We start from the raw sequence: 19052 nt of genomic DNA on the forward strand, positions 1-19052 counted from the left end.
CTAATCTGCCCGACTAATCATGTGGCGCATCTGACGGAGACCAGGATTCATTCCAGATCATCTACACCTTTGTTTATGACTAATGATATATTTTTAAAGCTCCTGCTAAATCCTTTTGATTCTTTTCGGCTCACTGAGATTTAAATTTGGAAGGGCGTGCGAATTTAAAAGGGGGTTGACAATGCTGAGATAGAATGCTCCCATAATGCTTTTTTTTTTGGTTGTAATTCTCTGGAGGAAATCTATACAGTTTTCATATCAATACTACGGAATTGCAGCATTTTCAGATCACTCCGTACTGTAACACGTATGCAAGATATCCAATTGCAATAAGAGTGGTTCTTACAGTTACAGAATAAAAGCTAATAAATGGAAATGCGGAAATAAATAAATAAATAAATACACTCCCACCCCCCTGTTCATTTTGCTGATCCTTTTGCCAGGCCCACTTTGAAGATGTTTAACAATTGTCCTTTTTGGCAAATGGCTGCTATTAGAGACCAGAGACAGCTCATTAATGCATTAGAGAGCATTAGACACGGCGCAAAACAGATTATCAGAGACAAATGTTATCGGGGTTATCCCGGCTTTTACCGCTGTATTAGGAGCCCTTTCACAGTCACCGCGAGACCGGCAATCCATCAAGCTCTGGCAGAGCACTGATTGAGTCGTTGAGCTCTGTGTCCTGAAATGAACTCGACACCCCACATCTCTGTCTGTCTCTGCTCTCTCTCATACGGATCATAAAGCTGTGCAAGTTTAAAGCCACTCGTTTAAAGCTTTACCCGCAAATCTCCTCCTCCTCTCTAAATAGAAGCCGAGTGGTGTGTTTTTGCTTGGAGATGCTCCTGTGTATAATGCACCAAAATCAGCCTTGTGGTTTTTAAAGAGAGAAGAAGGGTGCGTTTAAGCTCTTAAACCTCCCCTTAACCCATTAGCTTTACAACACGGCGTGTGCTGTGGAGTATTGCCACTCGTGCTGCCTCCATGAACATTTGGTCAAATCAATGGCTCTCAATTATTCAAAAGCTGAGTACCAGGTCTCTCTCTCTCTCTCTCTCTCTCTCTCTCTCGTGCAGCCATTTCACAAGGACACATCGACACTCGGGCTCACTCCCACTAGCCTACAACGTTCTCATCGTCTCAGAACGAAAGTAGGAGGTGACGAGAAATCTCTCTCTGCACTCATTCTTTTTTAATACGGAGGGAAAGTCATGCAGAGCACTCGGGAGTTTGTTGTGCATCAAATATGAGCAGGGTTTCAAAATCTTGGTCTTCTGCAACTCTGCGAGATTAATGACCACAGAATCGAATACATAATATACACCTATTGCTTCAGCACTCTGAGTGGGCAGCAGCAGCAGGTCGCTCTTTTTCCTTCTACACGTTCACACAAGCCTTGTAATGTACTGGATCTCTCTTGCATGAGTTAATCAGTTGCAAAACTTGAGCCATCAAATGTCTCACTTAAAAATATTCACTTGTAGCACACTCATTTCTAAAAAAAAAAAAAAATGTTTTTTAGTTTGTAGGGTTTTTTTTCTTCTGGCCATTCATTTTGGAAAGTATTTGTTCATGGAGACATGTTCAAAAATGTGAACAATAATATTAATATTATTATAAGACATTTCGAATTTCACTACATTGATTAGGGGCTGCAGCCCCTATCCTCCTCCTCCTCCTCCCCCCAATGGGTGTATATGGCAGCCCTGTGAACTGTAAGTAGGAAAATGATGAAATTTGGCACACTCAGAAATATGACCATGACTAGTATCTGGATCAATTATGGAGTCTCTAGGACCAACTCTATAGCACCACCACTAGTTCAAAAATTCACTTTTCAAATGGTTATAGTTATAGTATATTATAATAAATAACATTTTGTCCTAGAGAAAAGAAATGTAGTTCATCAGATTACACATTCTCATGGTGATCCCAGTCCCTATCTTACATTAAGACTCCACCCATTACAGCAGTCACCATTTTGAAATGTACTGTATTCAGTGTTTTTTTTTTTTTTTTTTTTTTCTACTCCTTGTTCGAATTTTGTCCAATTCTTACCAAAATTGGCGCAGATGATCAGTGGACAGAGCTGCACCAAACTGAGGGAATGAGAGAATTTTGATTTTCATATTTGTTCAAAAGTTCTGATCCAGTATCTGTTAACATTCTTCTGTGTGCTCATTCTCACCATGGAAGCTCTGCAATTCTAAAGTTTCTGGATTTGATTCCCATTTGGTGCAAGTTCTTAAACGGGTTTGTAATGTTGTGTCATTCGGTTCCATTATTTTGTGGCACAGTATTGCACTAGATTTATTCATTTAGCGGACGCTTTTATCCAAAGCGACCTACAAATAAGGAAATACATGCAAAGCGATATATCAAGTGGAGAACCATACAAGTAGTGCTACAATACAAGATCTATTAATTGAGTGCACAGAGTAGAGGTGTAAGAGCCAGAGGAAGGTTTTTTTTTGTGGATAATGTGGGGTTGGCTTTTTAGGGGTTAGTTACGTGCTCATGGAAGAGGTGGGTTTTTAGCTGTTTTTGAAGATAGTGAGAGATTCTGTGGTCCGGATTGAGGTTGGAAGTTCATTCCACCACTGAGGAACAGATAGTTTGAAGGTTCTGGAAAGGGACCTTGAGCCACGCCGAGTAGGTACTACTAAGCGTCAGTTGCGTGAGGGAACGTAAGCCTTCAGGAGAGTGTTGAGGTAGGGCGGTGCTGTTCCAGACAAGGTCTTGTACGTGAGCATCAAGGCCTGGAATTTGATACGGGCGTCTACAGGAAGCCAGTGGAGGGGGATGAAGAGGGGTGTGGCATGGGTTCTCTCGGGCTGGTTGAAGACGAGGCGTGCTGCTGCATTCTGAATCATTTGAAGGGGTTTGATGGAGCTGGCTGGGAGGCCTGAGAGTAGTGCGTTGCAGTAGTATAGTTTTGATATGACAAGAGCCTGGACTAGTAGCTGTGTAGCCTGTTCGGTGAGATATGGTCTGATTCTCTTGATGTTATACAGAATGAACTTACAGGACCGTGCAGTTGTTGAAATGTGGTTTGTAAGGGTCAAGCTGTCATCAAAAGTCACCCCAAGGTTCCTGGCTGTCCTGGTTCGCTTGAGTGTGGTTGAGCCGAGCTGTACGGTGAGGCTGTGGTTGATTGAGGGGAAGGCTGGGATGACGAGAAGCTCAGATTTGGCCAAGTTGAGTTTAAGGTGGTGTTCCCTCATCCAGTCTGAGATGTCAGACCGGCAAGCAGAGATTCGTGCAGACCTTTCAAACGTTTGGCATGCAAATAAGTGCCAATTTCCTGTTCAAACCTCAGCTCAGCTGTGCTTCTGAATCTATCTTTTATTCATTCATCTACATTCTATTTCTCCTCTTCCTGTTCTTTGGGCTCCGCATTGTGCTTGCCACGCCTTCCATACTTGGCCCCTTTAATCGCTGCTTGCAGCTATATTTATTATTATTTCTTCCAATAATTAATAACCACAGTAACCAACCAACCAACTAAATAAATAGATGAATTTCAGCAACTAAAAATCTATCATCAACACTACAAACCATGCCAAACAGATGACTGGTGGATAATGTGCTCACTGAATGAATCATACATGCCAAGACATCGTCCCGAGGCGGTTTGGAGTGGACTGTGTGTCAAAAAGTCCTGAGTAAGCAGTTAAAAGACTTTGTTAGCAGACTTGCTTGGAGAAGGCGTTTTCCAGTACAACAGCATTCCACACATTCCGGCTTCACATGGACACAAATCCCTGCATGCATCATTGGCTCAGGCACATTCAACCGCTGTGCCTCGCTTCTCTATAGAAACCAACACAATAGGCTTTGTGTCCTAACAGGGAAAGTAACAGAGCTGCACAATATGTTTAACATGATTGTACTGTAGTATCATGTCATAAAGCATTGATGGTAAATAGTTTAAGACTGGCCTGCATTATTTCGACCTAAACTGGAGGTGGGTGAGGATGCTCACAATGCGTAGTAAACATTTTGGGATTAGTTAGAGGATTGGTTCGTTATCATGTTATCCTAAAGGCAAATATCCCAATTAGATGAAAATAATAAGCCTTGTATTGTGGTAATAAAAATAGGTGCAGGGTCAGTGTAGATTCTTTTAACAATTCTGATAGAAGTGAAATTTTCTTTTGGGTTTGTTTTATTCACAGTAGCTCCTTTCATGTTATCATGTATCTAAATCATTAATACTATGATTTATTGAAGGTTCTTCAGTAAATAGCCTGTACAGCATGTAATTAAAAACACATACTTTTATGCATTTTTTTTGGGGGGGGGGGTTGGCTACACAGTTCAGACAGATTTACAGTTTGTACTGACACAAACAGAACCATGAATTTGGGACATTGAATATATGGATTTATAGTGATTTTTATAGCAGTTATTTGTGAGACCTCTGCATTTAAATGGATGCAAATGATCTAAGGGTTGTTTTAATTAGTTATTTTTCTCTAAAAACAAACAAACAACAATACTACTATTATTATTACTACTACTAATCATCATCATCATCATCATTGGGCAGCACAGTGGTGCAATGGGTCCTGGGTTTGATCCTGAACTCAGGTTTCCGCCCCTGTAGAGTTTCCTCAGGGTTCTCTGGTCCCATTGTCCAAAAACATGCAGGTAGGCAGATTGGCTACACTTATTTGGCCCTAGGTATGAATGAGCGTGCACATGATGTCCTATCTGGAGTCAATTCTCTCGCCTCACCTGGATACACCGTGATCCTGACCAGGATAAAGTGATTAATGAAGATGAAAGAAGGAATGAATGTATTATGATGATGATGATGATGAGCCACCATTAATTTTCCATCCATTCATTTTCCATACTGCTAATCCTACACAGGGTCGCAGGGAGCCTGGAGCCTATCCCAAGGAACTCAGGGCACAAGGTGGGGGAAACCCTGGACGGGGTGTCAGCCCATCTCGGGGCACAATCTCATACGCATTCACACAGTATGGACAATTTGGAAATGCCAATCAGCCTACAATGCATGTCTTTGGACTGAGGAGGAAACCTGAGTACCCGGAGGAAACCACCAACGTATAGAGAGAACATTCCAACTTTGTGCACGCAGGGCGGAGGTTAGAATCAAACCCCGGAGGTGTGAGGCAAACCTGCTAACCACTAACACATTCCTCTTATTATTATTATTATTATTATTATTATTATTTGTAGTAGTAGTAGCTAGTATCACCAGCTGTAGTAGTATTAGTACTACTAGTAGTAGCTAGTAGCAGTAGTAGTATCAGTAGCAGCAATAGCATTAGTAGTAGCAGCACTCGCAGTATTAGTATCAGTATCAGTAGCAGTATCAGTAGCAGCAGTAGTAGCAGCAGTAATAGTAGCATTAGTAGCAGTAGTAGTATTAGTAGTGGTAGCAGCAGTAGTAGTATTGCAGTAGTAGTATTAGTAGTAGTAGCAGCAGTAGCAGTATTGCAGCAGTAGTAGTAACAGTAGTAGTATTACAGTAGTAGTATTAGCAATAGTAGTAGTATTAGTAGCAGCAGTAGTGGTATTAGTAGTAGTAGTAATAGTAGCAGTAGTAGTATTAGCAATAGTAGTATTAGTAGCAGTAGTAGTAGTAATAGTAGTAGTAGCAGCAGTAGTAGTATTAGTAGCAGTAGTAGTTGTAGCAGTAGTAGTATTAGCAATAGTATTAGTAGTAGTAGCAGCAGTAGTATTAGTAGTAGTAATAGTAGTAGTAGCAGCAGTAGTAGTATTGCAGTAGTAGTAGTAGTAGTAGTAATAGTAGTAGCAGCAGTAGTAGTATTAGCAGCAGTAGTATTAGTAGCAGTAGTGATAGTAGTAGTAGTAGTAGCAATAGTATTAGTAGTAGTATTGCAGTAGTAGTATTAGCAGTAGTAGTAGTAGCAGCAGCAGTAGTAGTAGTAGCAGTAGTATTAATAGTAGTAATAGTAGTAGTAGCAGCAGTAGTAGTATTAGCAGTAGTAGTAGTAGTAGCAGTAGTATTAGTAGTAGCAGTAGTAGTATTAGCAATGGTAATAGTAGTAGTAGCAGCAGTAGTAGTATTGGTAGAAGTAGTAGTATTAGTAGTAGTAGCAGTAGTAGTAGTATTAGTAGCAGTAGTAGTATTAGCAATAGTATTAGTAGCAGTAGTGATAGTAGCAGTAGTAGTATTAGCAATAGTATTAGTAGTAGTAGCAGCAGTAATAGTATTAGAAGTAGTAGTAGCAGTAGTAGTATTAGCAATAGTAATAGTAGTAGCAGTAGTATTAGCAATAGTAGTATTAGTAGCAGTAGTATTAGTAGCAGTATTAGTAGTAGTAGTAATAGTAGTAGTAGCAGCAGTAGTAGTATTACTAGCAGCAGTAGTAGTATTAGCAATAGTAGTAGTATTAATAGTATTAGTAGTAGTAGCAGTAGTATTAGTAGTAGTAATAGTAGTAGTAGCAGCAGTAGTAGTATTAGTAGCAGTAGCAGCAGCAATAGTATTAGTAGCAGCAGCAATAGTATTAGTAGCAGTAGCAGTATTAGTAGCAGTAGTAGTATTAGCAATAGTAATAGTAGTAGCAGCAGTAGTAGTATTAGCAATGGTAATAGTAGTAGTAGCAGCAGTAGTAGTATTAGTAGAAGTAGTAGTATTAGTAGCAGTATTAGTAGTAATATTAGTATTAATAGCAGTAGTAGTATTAGCAATAGTAGTAGTAGTAGAAGTAGTAGTATTAGTAGTAGTAGCAGCAGTAGTATTAGTAGTGATAGTAGTAGCAGTAGTGATAGTAGTAGTAGTAGCAGTAGTAGTATTGCAGTAGTAGCAGCAGCAGTAGTAGTAGTAGTAGTATTAGTAGTAGTAGCAGCAGTAGTAGTATTAGTAGTAGTAGTAGTAGCAGTAGTGATGGTGGTGGTGGTAGCAGCAGAAGTATTAGTAGTATTATTATTAGTAGTAGTAGTAGCAGCAATAGTATTAGTAGCAGTTGTAGCAGTACTATTAGTAGTAGTATTAGCAGCAGTAGTAGTTGTAGCAGTACTATTAGTAGTAGTAGTATTAGCAGCAGTAGTAGTTGTAGCAGTACTATTAGTAGTAGTAGTATTAGTAGTAGTAGTAGCAGCAATAGTATTAGTATTAGTTGTAGTAGTAATAATAGCACCAACAATATTTATATATTTCTTTAAATTATTTGAATAATCATTATTTAAAATTGCTACAGGATCAAATCAAACACATCATTGCTGTAACTGTTTTCGTGTATTAGCTGTTTGATGTCTTCAGTAGGCTGGTGAAAAAAAAAAAAAGTAGTGAGTCTCCCTGGTATTTTTAATAGGATTTAATGGTCGGGATGCCCACCTAACAGCATTCTGGGAATTGTAGTCTGAAGTCCTGAAGACTCGCAGTCAATAAGTTCAAGAACGCACAGGATGCTGCTTGAATATCGCTATTTGAACGAAGAAAGTGTGTTTAGTTGCTTAAACGTGGGCAGGATTTGTTCATACACACACAGACAATAAGTGGAGGGCGAAACTAAATCTCTCTAGCAGCTCGAAAGGGCGGCACCTGTCGACTTCATTTCCCATAATCCTCTGCGCCTTGGTTTTTTTTTCCCCATTCTTTGCTCGGCGTCTCCCTGTCCTCCTCCACAGGCAGAAGGAGGGAGGTTGAGTTTTGAGGGAAAAGTCTCGACGTTTATGCGCTTCAATCAGCCAGCGAAACTGGAGGGAAAGGTCGACGAAACTGGGACAATTAGTTGGAAAAGAGCGCCGTGGAGCTCGGAAAGCTCCCGAAAAACCACCATGTGCGGGAATATTGAAGGAAATAAGAGATATGCGTTGGAGATATTTGGCTTTAGTTTAAAATAAGAGAAAATATTAAAAACGTCGAAGTACCCGGAGTGTGTCACAGCAGCCTGGGGGAAAAAACAACAACAACAAAAAAAAACAACCTCACACCGGATTATTATTCAAGTGCGTAAACTTGAAAGAGGCTTCAGGATACACGGATAATACCTATTTATACAGGTTCTGGATGCGTTTTTTTTTATTGAGACAGGCTTTTATTTCCAAGCCAAAAACAAACAAACAAATAAATACTAACAACAAAAAGAAAAAGGAATTGTAGCCTGATAGCCAAGCAAGAGTTGTGGAGCGGAGCGGAGTGCACGCGCCTGGAGCCTCTGAAGCTAACCTTCGTGTACGTTTGTTTCCACTCATGAGTGTTACACTGTAATTCTCCTCCGCGGCGTCCTCTCAAGTTTGTATCTGTTTCTCTGTCTACTTCCTACAGATTAAAAGGGCTACAAACACGGGGGAAAATGAGCGGAGGGGATGTGGTGTGTTCGGGCTGGCTCAGAAAGTCTCCGCCGGAAAAAAAGTTGCGCCGTTATGTAAGTAGAAAAGGGGGGAAAAAATCCCTCAATTCTATTCAAATGCGGTGGTTTTCAGTACACACACACACACACCACACAAATGCAAATGGCTGCTTTCTAATAACTGTAATAATGATTGTAAAGACTTCTGGGCAAATCTGACACAGGCTGTGAGATTAATCCAAAACCTGCACAGGGTGTGTTACAGACTTGTTTACTTCTTGTCAAGTGTTTTGCTATTTTGGGACAATGCTGTCCTTTCTGTCTCATTTTTCCCCCAAACACATAATTAGAGCGACACTTGCATTCTTTAGTGGTGGTGGACACACACACAAACACACACACACACACACACACACACACACACATATATATATATACACACACACACATATATGCATACATACATACATACATACATATATGCATACATACATATATATACATACATACACACATACCTATATATATGCATACACACACACATACCTATATATATACATACATACACACATACCTATATATATGCATACACACACATACGCACATATATAACACATAGATACATGTATACACACATACGCACACATATATACATACATACATGTATACACACACACATGTATATACACACATACATACATACATACATACACACACACACATTTTTTAAAACGCTTTAATTTGTCCTCTTCATTCCTACGCCACATCATGAGTCTGACTTTATCCCAGGTTTAAGCCTTAAACCTGACGTTGAACCGGGACATTTTCTTCTCTCATCCTCCACCTTAATACAAAACAACCCTCACAACGCCACCATTCTTCTCTTACGCAAGTAGGAATAAGTAGGAATGCGTACAAATCAGCAGAAAGATCTATATTTGAGACGAAATGTTTTCTTTTGTTCTTTTTTCTTTTCTTTTTTTATGCTGATTCATCCCAAAGTGGTGCACAGCTCAGATCTTGCAACCTGGTGATGAACCAGCACTTTTTTTTTTTTTTCCCCCTCTCTCTGTTCTTCATCCTTAACCACAACAACCGTGATTCTCATGTGCAAGTAGGAATGCGTAGGAATCAGCAGAAATATCTGTTTAGGCTGTATTTTTTAAATTTCTTTTTATTTTTTTAAAAGCGAATTATCCCTTATTATTGGCTTCTCCTGTGTATCCCAGACGCTGAGCTTAAATCCTCAACCCTGACGTCCTGATGTTGAACCAGCACGTTTTTCCCATCGTTGTGATTCTCTTATGAAGGCAGAATGCGTTGTAATCCCGAAATCTGGTTTTCTTTTCCTCCTTTTCAGTGTCAAATGATTTATTTATATAGATATAATTGAATTCAGATTTTCAAAACTCTACTACTCGCGACTGTTCTCCCGTGCGTCCCCTGTACGTAAAGTCTTAAAGTCTCGGGATTATAGATGTATTTTTACCCTCCCTAACTATCAGGATATATTTATTACTCTGAATATTTTTACAGTAGCACTAGATAGCATTAGATTCTCCTCTTGTTTACATGAGCTCGAGCTTGGGCAGACATTTCACCGGAGGTGGTGCTTGTTGTTGTTGTTGTTGTTGTTGTTTGTTGCTGTTTGTCTGGACGAGTTCACACGACCCGTGCCAGCAGACATTGTTGCTCTGGAAGTTTTCCCTTACACTGGGCCTTTACCCCTTGTTGCTAGCACTTGATACGAACTCTCTGATTACTTCAGCACTGTTGTGTTCTGCACTGTTGTGTTCTGCACCTTGGTCAGAAGGGGCTGATGATGAATTTTCTCTCGCGGCAGTTTTCTATCAACAACCGACACAAGAACTTGTACATCGACTTCTCCATGTGAGCAAATTCAAATTTGTGTGTAATTGTTGAAATGGTGCCTTTTTTTTTTGGCTTGTTTGTTTCCTCTGATGTTTATTTAATATTTTTGTTGTGAGTCTCAAGTGTCAGAGCTTTGTAAAAGTGTAACTTGAAGTAAGTTTTCAGGCACGAGCAAAGTCTTCAGGACGGAAGGCTTTGCGGTTTCAATTTGAAGTAAGTGATAATTGGAGCTACCTTGTTTCAGAGACATTCCACAACATATATACACTGCCGATCAAAAGTTTGTGGACACTCGACTGAAATGTTTCTCATGATGTTAAAATCCTTTTGATCTGAAGGTGCGCGATTAAATGTGAAGTCGTGCCGACGTATTCATTTCTTTCAGTAGAAAACGAACATTTTATTTACAAAAAAATCTTTTTTTAAACGGACGACTCGGAGCGAAATATTCCCGGAAAACCGCTGATAAGAGTCCAGCGTCGGTGTGAACTCCTTTAATCCTGTTTAAAAAAAACATATCAGGGAAATTTCTCAAGAAATCGCTCGAGAAAATGCCAAGAATACATTTCTGGAAATTCTAGGCAAAAAGGACGTCTAGTTTGAAGATGCTAAAATGATAAAATATTTTGATTTATTTCGCATTTGTCATCACAACATAATTCCCACAGTTCCATTTGTGTTACTCCAGAGTTTTCACTGTTTTTTTTTTATTGTTATTATAAAATGTGTAAGGAAAAAAAAAAAAGTGTGTGTGTAAACTTTTGACCGGTAGTGTAATTATTAATAAGAGAAGTAAAAGGTTTTAGAGCATGCTGTTATTGGAAAAGAATCAAAATAATCAACAGCGTGGCTGCATCACACCACCTCATCGTTGATTATTCCTCCTCTGAAAGTGGCCTATAATAAAAACACAATACATTTCCCTTCTGTGGCGTACGTACGATTATCAGGAACGAGGATTTCGTCTCGTTTCCTTTTACCCGAAAAAAGAACAGAAAACCTAGTTACTAGAAATTCACTTGCAGCCGTCGTCTGATTCTGTCAGTAACGTTTAAAGTACATAGCAATACGTTATGGATTTCAACTGACAGCCGTTAGGCTGCAACGGTGAAGGTCTTCAGGTGAGTCAGACGTGAGACATTCTTACCGAAGCGGTTTTTCTGGAATTGGAGCAATAATGTGTTTAAATAAATAAATAAATAAATAAATAAATGACTTGGAGTTTCCCAAAGGATTTATGGTGAACAGATCACACATGAAGAGATTTGCACAACTACAGTTTGAACACACAAACACACGGTCAATCCCTCTGACTGGGTGAGTTCTGTAAATATAGGGCATGTGTTTAGAAATATTTCTGTAGAATTCCTGAACTGCATGGAAATACAGTATATAGAAATGTCACTGTATCGTCCGTGCTAACCGCACACACCCTGCACAGATGAGTAAGTTGAAATGGACCATAGTTAGGGTTAAAATTTTTTTTATTTTTTTTTTACTCTTTAGATTTCACAGAAAGTATGTGGAGCTGTGGAAGCTTGGCAAGACATTTTCATTTGAGCTGAATTTACGGTTCAGGCCATTTTTTTGAGAAACGAGTACACCTCGTTGAGAAATGAGGCGCAAAGGGACGGTCACGAACCCTGCTTTTTCCACAAGCTATCAAACTGTAGCGTATGAACATTCCCCGGACTTTTATTTTTCTTCCCTCCAAACCAATAGCTTCCTCCTCTAGACAGAAATATAATACGCAGGCCTGACATGAGAATGTTTTAGTGTGGGCACCGAGCCCAAATTCCCAGCCCTACTGCTTCAAGCTGTGCCGAGCAGAGCAGAGCAGCGAGGGTCAAAAGTCTGCTGTGTTCCCGGCTGTTTGGCGGCGAATCAAGAGCGCGGCTGTTCAGCTGACTTTCTGTGTGCCGCTCGGTGTTCAGGGCTCAAAGTGCATGCTCACCGCTTCAGTATGGACTTTCTCACACTCACACACACACACACACACACAGCATGCATGCGGCCATGGCAACTCTCGTCGCTTTCTATCGGTGGTATAGGCGCATCGAAGGCGCTCACTTTATGTTTACAGCTTGCTGGAATTTTTTAACACTCCAAACACGACGGCCGTTTAGTCTAGAGGTGAGACTAATACTAGCGATTAAAGCCGATAATAATACAACATTTTTTTTTTCCTCCACCCCAATCGCTCATTTTTTCCATCCGGCGCTCATCTTTCTGTTTTGAAACTTCCTCTTTTTCATACCGTCATCCCCAAAGCGCGTGCAGTCCTCTAAGCACAGGGAGAGGCAGTGAAACCTGACGAGCTGACATGCAGGTTTGTGTGTGGCCAGAAGTGATCAAACTCTCCGGGACTTCAGCGCATTGTCCAGTTCCACTTTTATTCTTTCGTTTGAGTCCAGTTATTAACCCTTGACGCCTGTATATGCGAGACTCAAACGGATTCCAACGTGCGCTCGTATCGGTTGCTCAAATGGACTGGAGCGATCGTTTTTCGGCGTGACGTTTTGTATTGCAGAGATGCTGATCAGCTTCCTTTGAATGTTTACGTTCACTCCTTTTCTATTTTTAAACACCCTCTTTCCATCAAGAGGATCGCCTTTTGGGACTGTTCTCATATCTGTCTCATTTTATACTCGATTCTGTAGCCAGAACTCCTGGGACAAGCAGGTTTTGCATCCGGACTGTTTGTTTTTATTCACATTTACGTTTGCGTATGGTAGACACCCTTATCCAGGGCGATTTACATTTGATCTCATTTATACACTTACATTTATTCATTTAGCAGACGCTTTTATCCAAAGCGACTTACAAATGAGGAAGTACAGCTGCAGTTGAGGGTTAAGGGCCTTGCTCACTGGTTGCACAAGGGCCAAGCAGTGGCAGCCTGGTGGTTTTTAACCACTGAGCTACCAGCACCCCAGGTGGAGTAGGCTCACCGAACAGGCTACACAGCTACTAGTCCAGGCTCTTGTCATATCAAAACTAAACTAGTGCAACGCACTACTCTCGGGCCTCCCAGCCAGCTCCATCAAACCCCTTCAGATGATTCAGAATGCAGCAGCACGCCTCGTCTTCAACCAGCCCGAGAGAACCCATGCCACACCCCTCTTCATCTCCCTCCACTGGCTTCCTGTAGACGCCCGGATAAAATTCAAGGCCTTGATGCTCATGTACAAGACCTTGTCTGGAACAACACCCTCCTACCTCAACACTCTCCTGAAGGCTTACGTTCCCTCACGCAACTGACGCTTAGCAGTACCTACTCGGCGTGGCTCAAGGTCCCTTTCCAGAACCTTCACACTAACTGTTCCTCAGTGGTGGAATGAACTTCCAACCTCAATCCGGACCACAGAATCTCTCACTATCTTCAAGAAACAGCTAAAGACCCACCTCTTCCGTGAACACGTAACTAACCCCTAAAACGCCAACCCCACATTACCCGCACACACAAAAAAAAAACCCTTACTCTGGCACTTACACCTCTACTCTGTGCACTTTGCTTCTTCAAGAACTCAATTAATAGATCTTGTATAGTAGCACTACTTGTATGGTTCTCCACTTGATATATCGCTTTGCTTGTATTTCCTTATTTGTAAGTCTCTTTGGATAAAAGCGTCCGCTAAATGAATAAATTTAAATGTACAAACGTTATGTCCAACGTTATGGCTAAATCCAGTGTCTTAACCTCTGAGCTACCACAGTCTCCAGGTGGAGAAGTGTTTCCATTTTGTACATAGCTCTGTTTAAAGTTCACGCTGCTCTACACATGTCGATCACGGCACTATCTGGTTGGCGGTAAATAAGGGAAGGACCTCGTAGCTGAGAAGACGACCCCCAATTTGATATGTAGGAGTATCAAGTTGAGGGGACACCTTTTTTTTTGTTTTTGGGCTTTTCCTAGTTGGTGGTTGGGAATTACATGATTTCGCAGAATTTTTTTTGTCGTCATTGCCGACAACGCTTGATTTCTCAGAATTTGCGGTGTGCGCTTTATTTGAGGAAAGCTACTCGAATTGGCGAAATCTCAGTCGCATGAAATTGTTTTGCACGGCCTTTCGCAGTGACGTTTGTTGGTAAATGAGATCTTTTAGCTGTACTCACGTTCCACGCACGTGAATCGAAGAGGGCTTTGGCTGAACGCGCGTCGCGATGACGTCACACGACGCAGCTCGGACCAAATCTGCTCAGAGTATAGCAGCGTTTGCTCGCTTTTGCGCTCATTTATGCGAAATCGCAAAAATCCTGGAGGGACCGCTCAGCGTGCTCAGATGATCTTTTCAGGATAAAGGTAAACCATCATAAAATTCTCCTTCTAAAGAACCGTCCCCTTGTGTTTCTTTCTGTTTATATTTTCCTGTATTTTCTTTACTTTCTCCATCTATCGTGTGTGTGTATGTATGTGTGTATATATATATATATATATATATATATATATATATATATATATATATATATATATATATATATATATATAATACAATATAATATATTTTTCCGTTTCAACAGATCAGGAGAAATTAAACGCTTGATGGACATCAAATTATTTTACATACAGCGTGAGGACCGAACACGGCGACTCGTAGCCGGAACATTTTCAAATGCTTGCTGACATTTTGTTCAGTTTGTTAGACGAGGAGGATGATCACGAACTTGTGTGTTCCTCTCAGTCTGTAGTAATGCATTGACGTGGCGAGCTAGCTTGTGATATGTTATTATATTACCGTAGCTACCCCTGTTTAAGCCGAGTCATTTAGGATTCAGGGCATCATTCAAACAACGGGTTATGAGCAGTACGTGAGGGTTTTTAGTTGCTAATGAATTTCTGATTGGTTCACTCCTGATACTGGTCATCGCTACCATAGACACAAGAAAGAGGAGACGGCCCTGGGACTGCAATTACCACATGCACTCAGGTCTCCTTTAGTGAACAGTGCACTAGTTCAACAAACAGACTTCATATAAACACCATAATGAACTTTCCTTTGCTTTTACACTATACGTTGTTACCCAGATGAGGACGGGTTCCCTTCTGAGTCCGGTTCCTCTCAAGGTTTCCTCCTCTTAACATCTCCCGGAGTTTTTCCAGTGGCCGAGTGGGTTCTCTCGAGTGTCTTTGATGTATTTTAAAGTAAAAAATTTTAATAAATTGTGGGCTACGCTCATGTGCTGTAAGGGACCTTGACATATAGCTTTCCCATGATGCACCAGGGAAAGAGGGCGTGATGAGAGAAAGGAGGAAGACTTCTACATGTGTGTAAACCTATAGCAGGTTGCAGCCGTCTCAATAGAGAATTCCTCTTTCCCATTAATGTGTTTCAGCGAGCTCCCGGCTGCTCTTAACCACTCACATCCTCCACTACTCACACTGCCATTACTCACGTTCTGCAGCGTGTGCAGCTGCCGTTTCCCACTCTGCTCGCTCTCTCTCTCACACACACACACACACACACACACACACACACACACACACACACACACGGCATGACTATCATCCTTCCTTATTATAGTGTGTTTATTTACTTTTGTTGGATTTAATTAAATCTGCTGGAAATGGATGTTCACCTCTGCCTTAATGCTCAGCTCAAACAAATAAAGCGAATAGAAACAAACTGATGAAGTTTATCAGCTTAGCTTACTGCTGAGCCAAACGTCTACTTATCCGTTCCTTCTTTCTCCTCCATATCGCTTTCATTTCCTTTTAATTCACTTTAACACTGTTTGTCTCTTAACCTCTCTCTCTCCTCGCTCTCGCTCTCGCGGCCCTGCCCCTCTCCATTTCAGTAAGTTGCGTTGTGTCTGAAACGATGAGCAGTCCTCTTGAAATGGATTCTCCTCTTAATAAATTATTAACTGTCTCTTACAAATAAAGACATGCGGGCATCAAGTATTCATGAACAAAACTTTCTGCACTAGGTGTATGCTCTGTGCGGTCTCCTCCTCAGCCTTTTCTTTTCTTTCAATTTGTATTTTTCTTGCTTTCAGTATTTTAATTTTTTTTTTTAGTGCTCTTTCTTTATTTCTGTGTATTTTGTTTATATTTTCTAAATTTTTTTCTATATTCTTTTTTTTTGTCTGTACTTCCTCTGTGTGTAAAATGTATAATTTTTCTACCTCTCTCTCTCGTATATCTCACTCTCTCTCTCTATATTTTTCTCTATCTCATATGTCTCTCCCTCCTATCTCTCTCTCTATATATAATTTTCTCTCTCTCATATCTCTCTCTATATATCTCTATATATATTTTCTCTCTCATATATCTATCTCTCTCCTATCTATCTCTCTCTATATATAATTTTTTTCTCTCATATCTCTCTCTCTCTCTCTAAAATATACACACACACACACACAGAGGGAGAGCGAGAGAGAGACAGATTTCTTCTTTCACTCTATATATTTCTATCCATAAGCTATGCTTTCAGATATTAAGCTAATATTGACTCTATGGTTGTCCATACTCCATGATTAACCTTTTGTAATAAATGTTAGATTTTTGTGTCTCAAGCTTTAGTTGTGGAACACTTCAGAACGGTTTTCGAAATGTGCTTTCACTTCCTTGTAAAGTGACTTCTAAGCCCTCGTGAGCTTAAATCCCCCCCCCCCCCCCTTTCTTCTTCTTTTTTCACTCATTAACACCGAAGTATAACAGTGACCCGCTGAGTTTGAGAAGAATTCATCTGGCGTGCATTTACTGATTAAAACGATCAGTTCAGGTAAGAGTATTCATGAAAGAAGAATAGTGACACCTTCGTTTATCAGATGCGTGTTTTATTGGTTTATCTATGTCGTTTATACGATCTAGTTAAAGTTAATTCGGTGAAGTGACCTTATTCAGATCATGCTTTTTGGATGTGTAATAATCAGGGCCCTATTTAAGTAGGTGATTGCTGGGAATCAAAGGGCTTCGTCCTGTTAACAGAGGGGATTTTTATTTGCTGGCCCACCGAGCAAGTAAAAGCTCCAATACGCTGCTCATTCCAGTGTTCTGGGCCCGAGTCCGAACAGCAGCGGACATCATGCAATAACTTCACATTCTCATCATCATCATAGCACTTACATCATCATCATCATCATCGTATCATTTCACATTCTCATCATCTTCATAACACTTACATTCTCATGAGTTCTTTCTTTCTTTCATTCTGTCTGGGATTCTTTCTTTCTGAGATTCTTTTTCTTTCTTCATTTCTGTGATTCTTTCATTTTTTCTTTCTGAGATTCTTATTCTTTTGTTTCTTTCTTGGATTCTTTCTTTTTTCTGGGATTCTGTCTTTTTTTTTCTGGGATTCTTTCTTTCTGGGTTTCTTTCTGGGATTCTTTCTTTCTTCCTTTCTTTTTGTGATTCTCGCTTTCTTTCTTTTGTTTCTTTCTGGGATTCTTTCTTTCTGGGATTCTTTCTTTCTGGGATTCTTTCTGTGATTTCTTTCTTTTGTTTCTTATTTCTGTGATTCTTTCATTCATTCTGTGATTCATTCTTTCTTTCTTTGTTTCTTTTTCTTTCTGCAATTCTTTCTTAATTTCTGTGATTCTTTGTGTGTGGTGTAGCAGGTGAGTGAGTAAACTTGTGCAGTAGCTACAGGATTGTGATGTCACACCACTGAAGTGTGCTAAGTTTATAGATCTAAACAAATATATACACGTATAAGGGCTAGGGATGTCACGAGAACCGATACTTCGGTACCAACATTCTTAAAATGTGACAGTACTTGTTTTTCTGCAGTAGCCTTAGTACCGTTGGTAATGACAGTACCGTTGGTAATGACAGTACCGTGGTTGCAGTTCTTCCGGAACTGAAGGGGGCAGCAAATATGCGCGAGCGTTTTAGTCGGTTCACAAGTGGTGAAGGAGAAGCAGAAGAAAAACGCCTACGAGCACACGGGGGGAAAAACTACAGAAATGGTGACAAGTTTAGCTCCGCCCCAACTCCTTGAAAGGCAGAGAGAGGAAAGCTTGTTGAGAGGAAAGGTAGCGTTGGTTTCCGGTGTGTAACCGATGCTATCGTTCATTTCAAACAAAGCGAGGAAACACCTGGAATTTGGCGAAGCACCTGAAAGACGGTCCTATATTATGTTTGTTTGAGGCAGCTGGCATTTTTGCCCTGAAACCAGCTAACGTTACGCTCCATGTAATGTTAGCGATAGCCAGTTATTTGTTAACGACGCTAACGCATTGCAGTGTTATAAACTACCTCCTAATGGGCCACCATGCATCGCCATTCAGCCCGTGTCCTGTCAGCAACATGTCACTAATAATTATTCAAATTTTCATGCTTTTAATAAATCTTTTTGGCCTGCCACCATATCAGTGAATTTAAACTAATGCTTGTATTCAGAGTATAAGGGTTGTGTGTGCGTGTGCGCGCGCGGATGCGTGCGTTTAGGAGTGCACCTTAGCACTTGTTATTAGCACTTAGCATTGTTTTATTAGTCATTGACAGACAGTGTTTGATAACTAAAATATCCCTCTCTCTCTCTCTCGCTCTTTTTGCCAGTAATGAGGATGTCCTCCAGGAGTTTATTTTATTTAAAAAAAAAAATTAAAATATATATATATATATATATATATATATATATATATATATATATATATATATATATATATATATATATATATATACCACACTGTGGTATCGACTTGGGTATCGAGTATCGTGTACTTTTGGTGGTATCGGTACCGACTACTAGATTTTTGGTATCGTGACATCCCTAATAAGGGCACAAGATCTCCGTGTGCTTCTCCACGGCTACTAATTTTGTCCAGCTCTGATTCTGAATAGTTACAACAGTTTCACAAAGATTTTATTCGAGGTATTTTGCTGTATACTTGACGCTGAGCTCCTTTTCATTCCGACCTGAGTAAGCCCCTGGT

At 40.2% G+C, this 19052-nt stretch overlaps 1 protein-coding gene across 6 annotated transcripts in view; it reads left to right on the forward strand.

Annotated features, from left to right (window-relative positions):
• Positions 1–7607: 7607 nt before the first annotated feature.
• gab1 (GRB2-associated binding protein 1) overlaps positions 7608–19052 on the forward strand; it is a 72814-nt gene continuing 61369 nt past the window's right edge. For 2 of the 6 annotated variants that reach the window (XM_017464063.3, XM_047153899.2), the window contains exons 1-2: positions 7611–8182; positions 8276–8375. In XM_017464063.3, the coding sequence (XP_017319552.1) occupies positions 8304–8375 (72 nt within the window). In that variant the 5' untranslated portion in view covers positions 7611–8182; positions 8276–8303. Of the gene's footprint in view, positions 8183–8275; positions 8376–19052 lie in introns of all 6 variants that reach the window. The other 4 variants (XM_017464060.2, XM_017464062.2, XM_047153901.2 and 1 more) reach the window with 3 other exon arrangements.

Source organism: Ictalurus punctatus, chromosome 3 (assembly GCF_001660625.3).
Source record: "Ictalurus punctatus breed USDA103 chromosome 3, Coco_2.0, whole genome shotgun sequence".
NCBI lineage: Eukaryota > Metazoa > Chordata > Actinopteri > Siluriformes > Ictaluridae > Ictalurus > Ictalurus punctatus.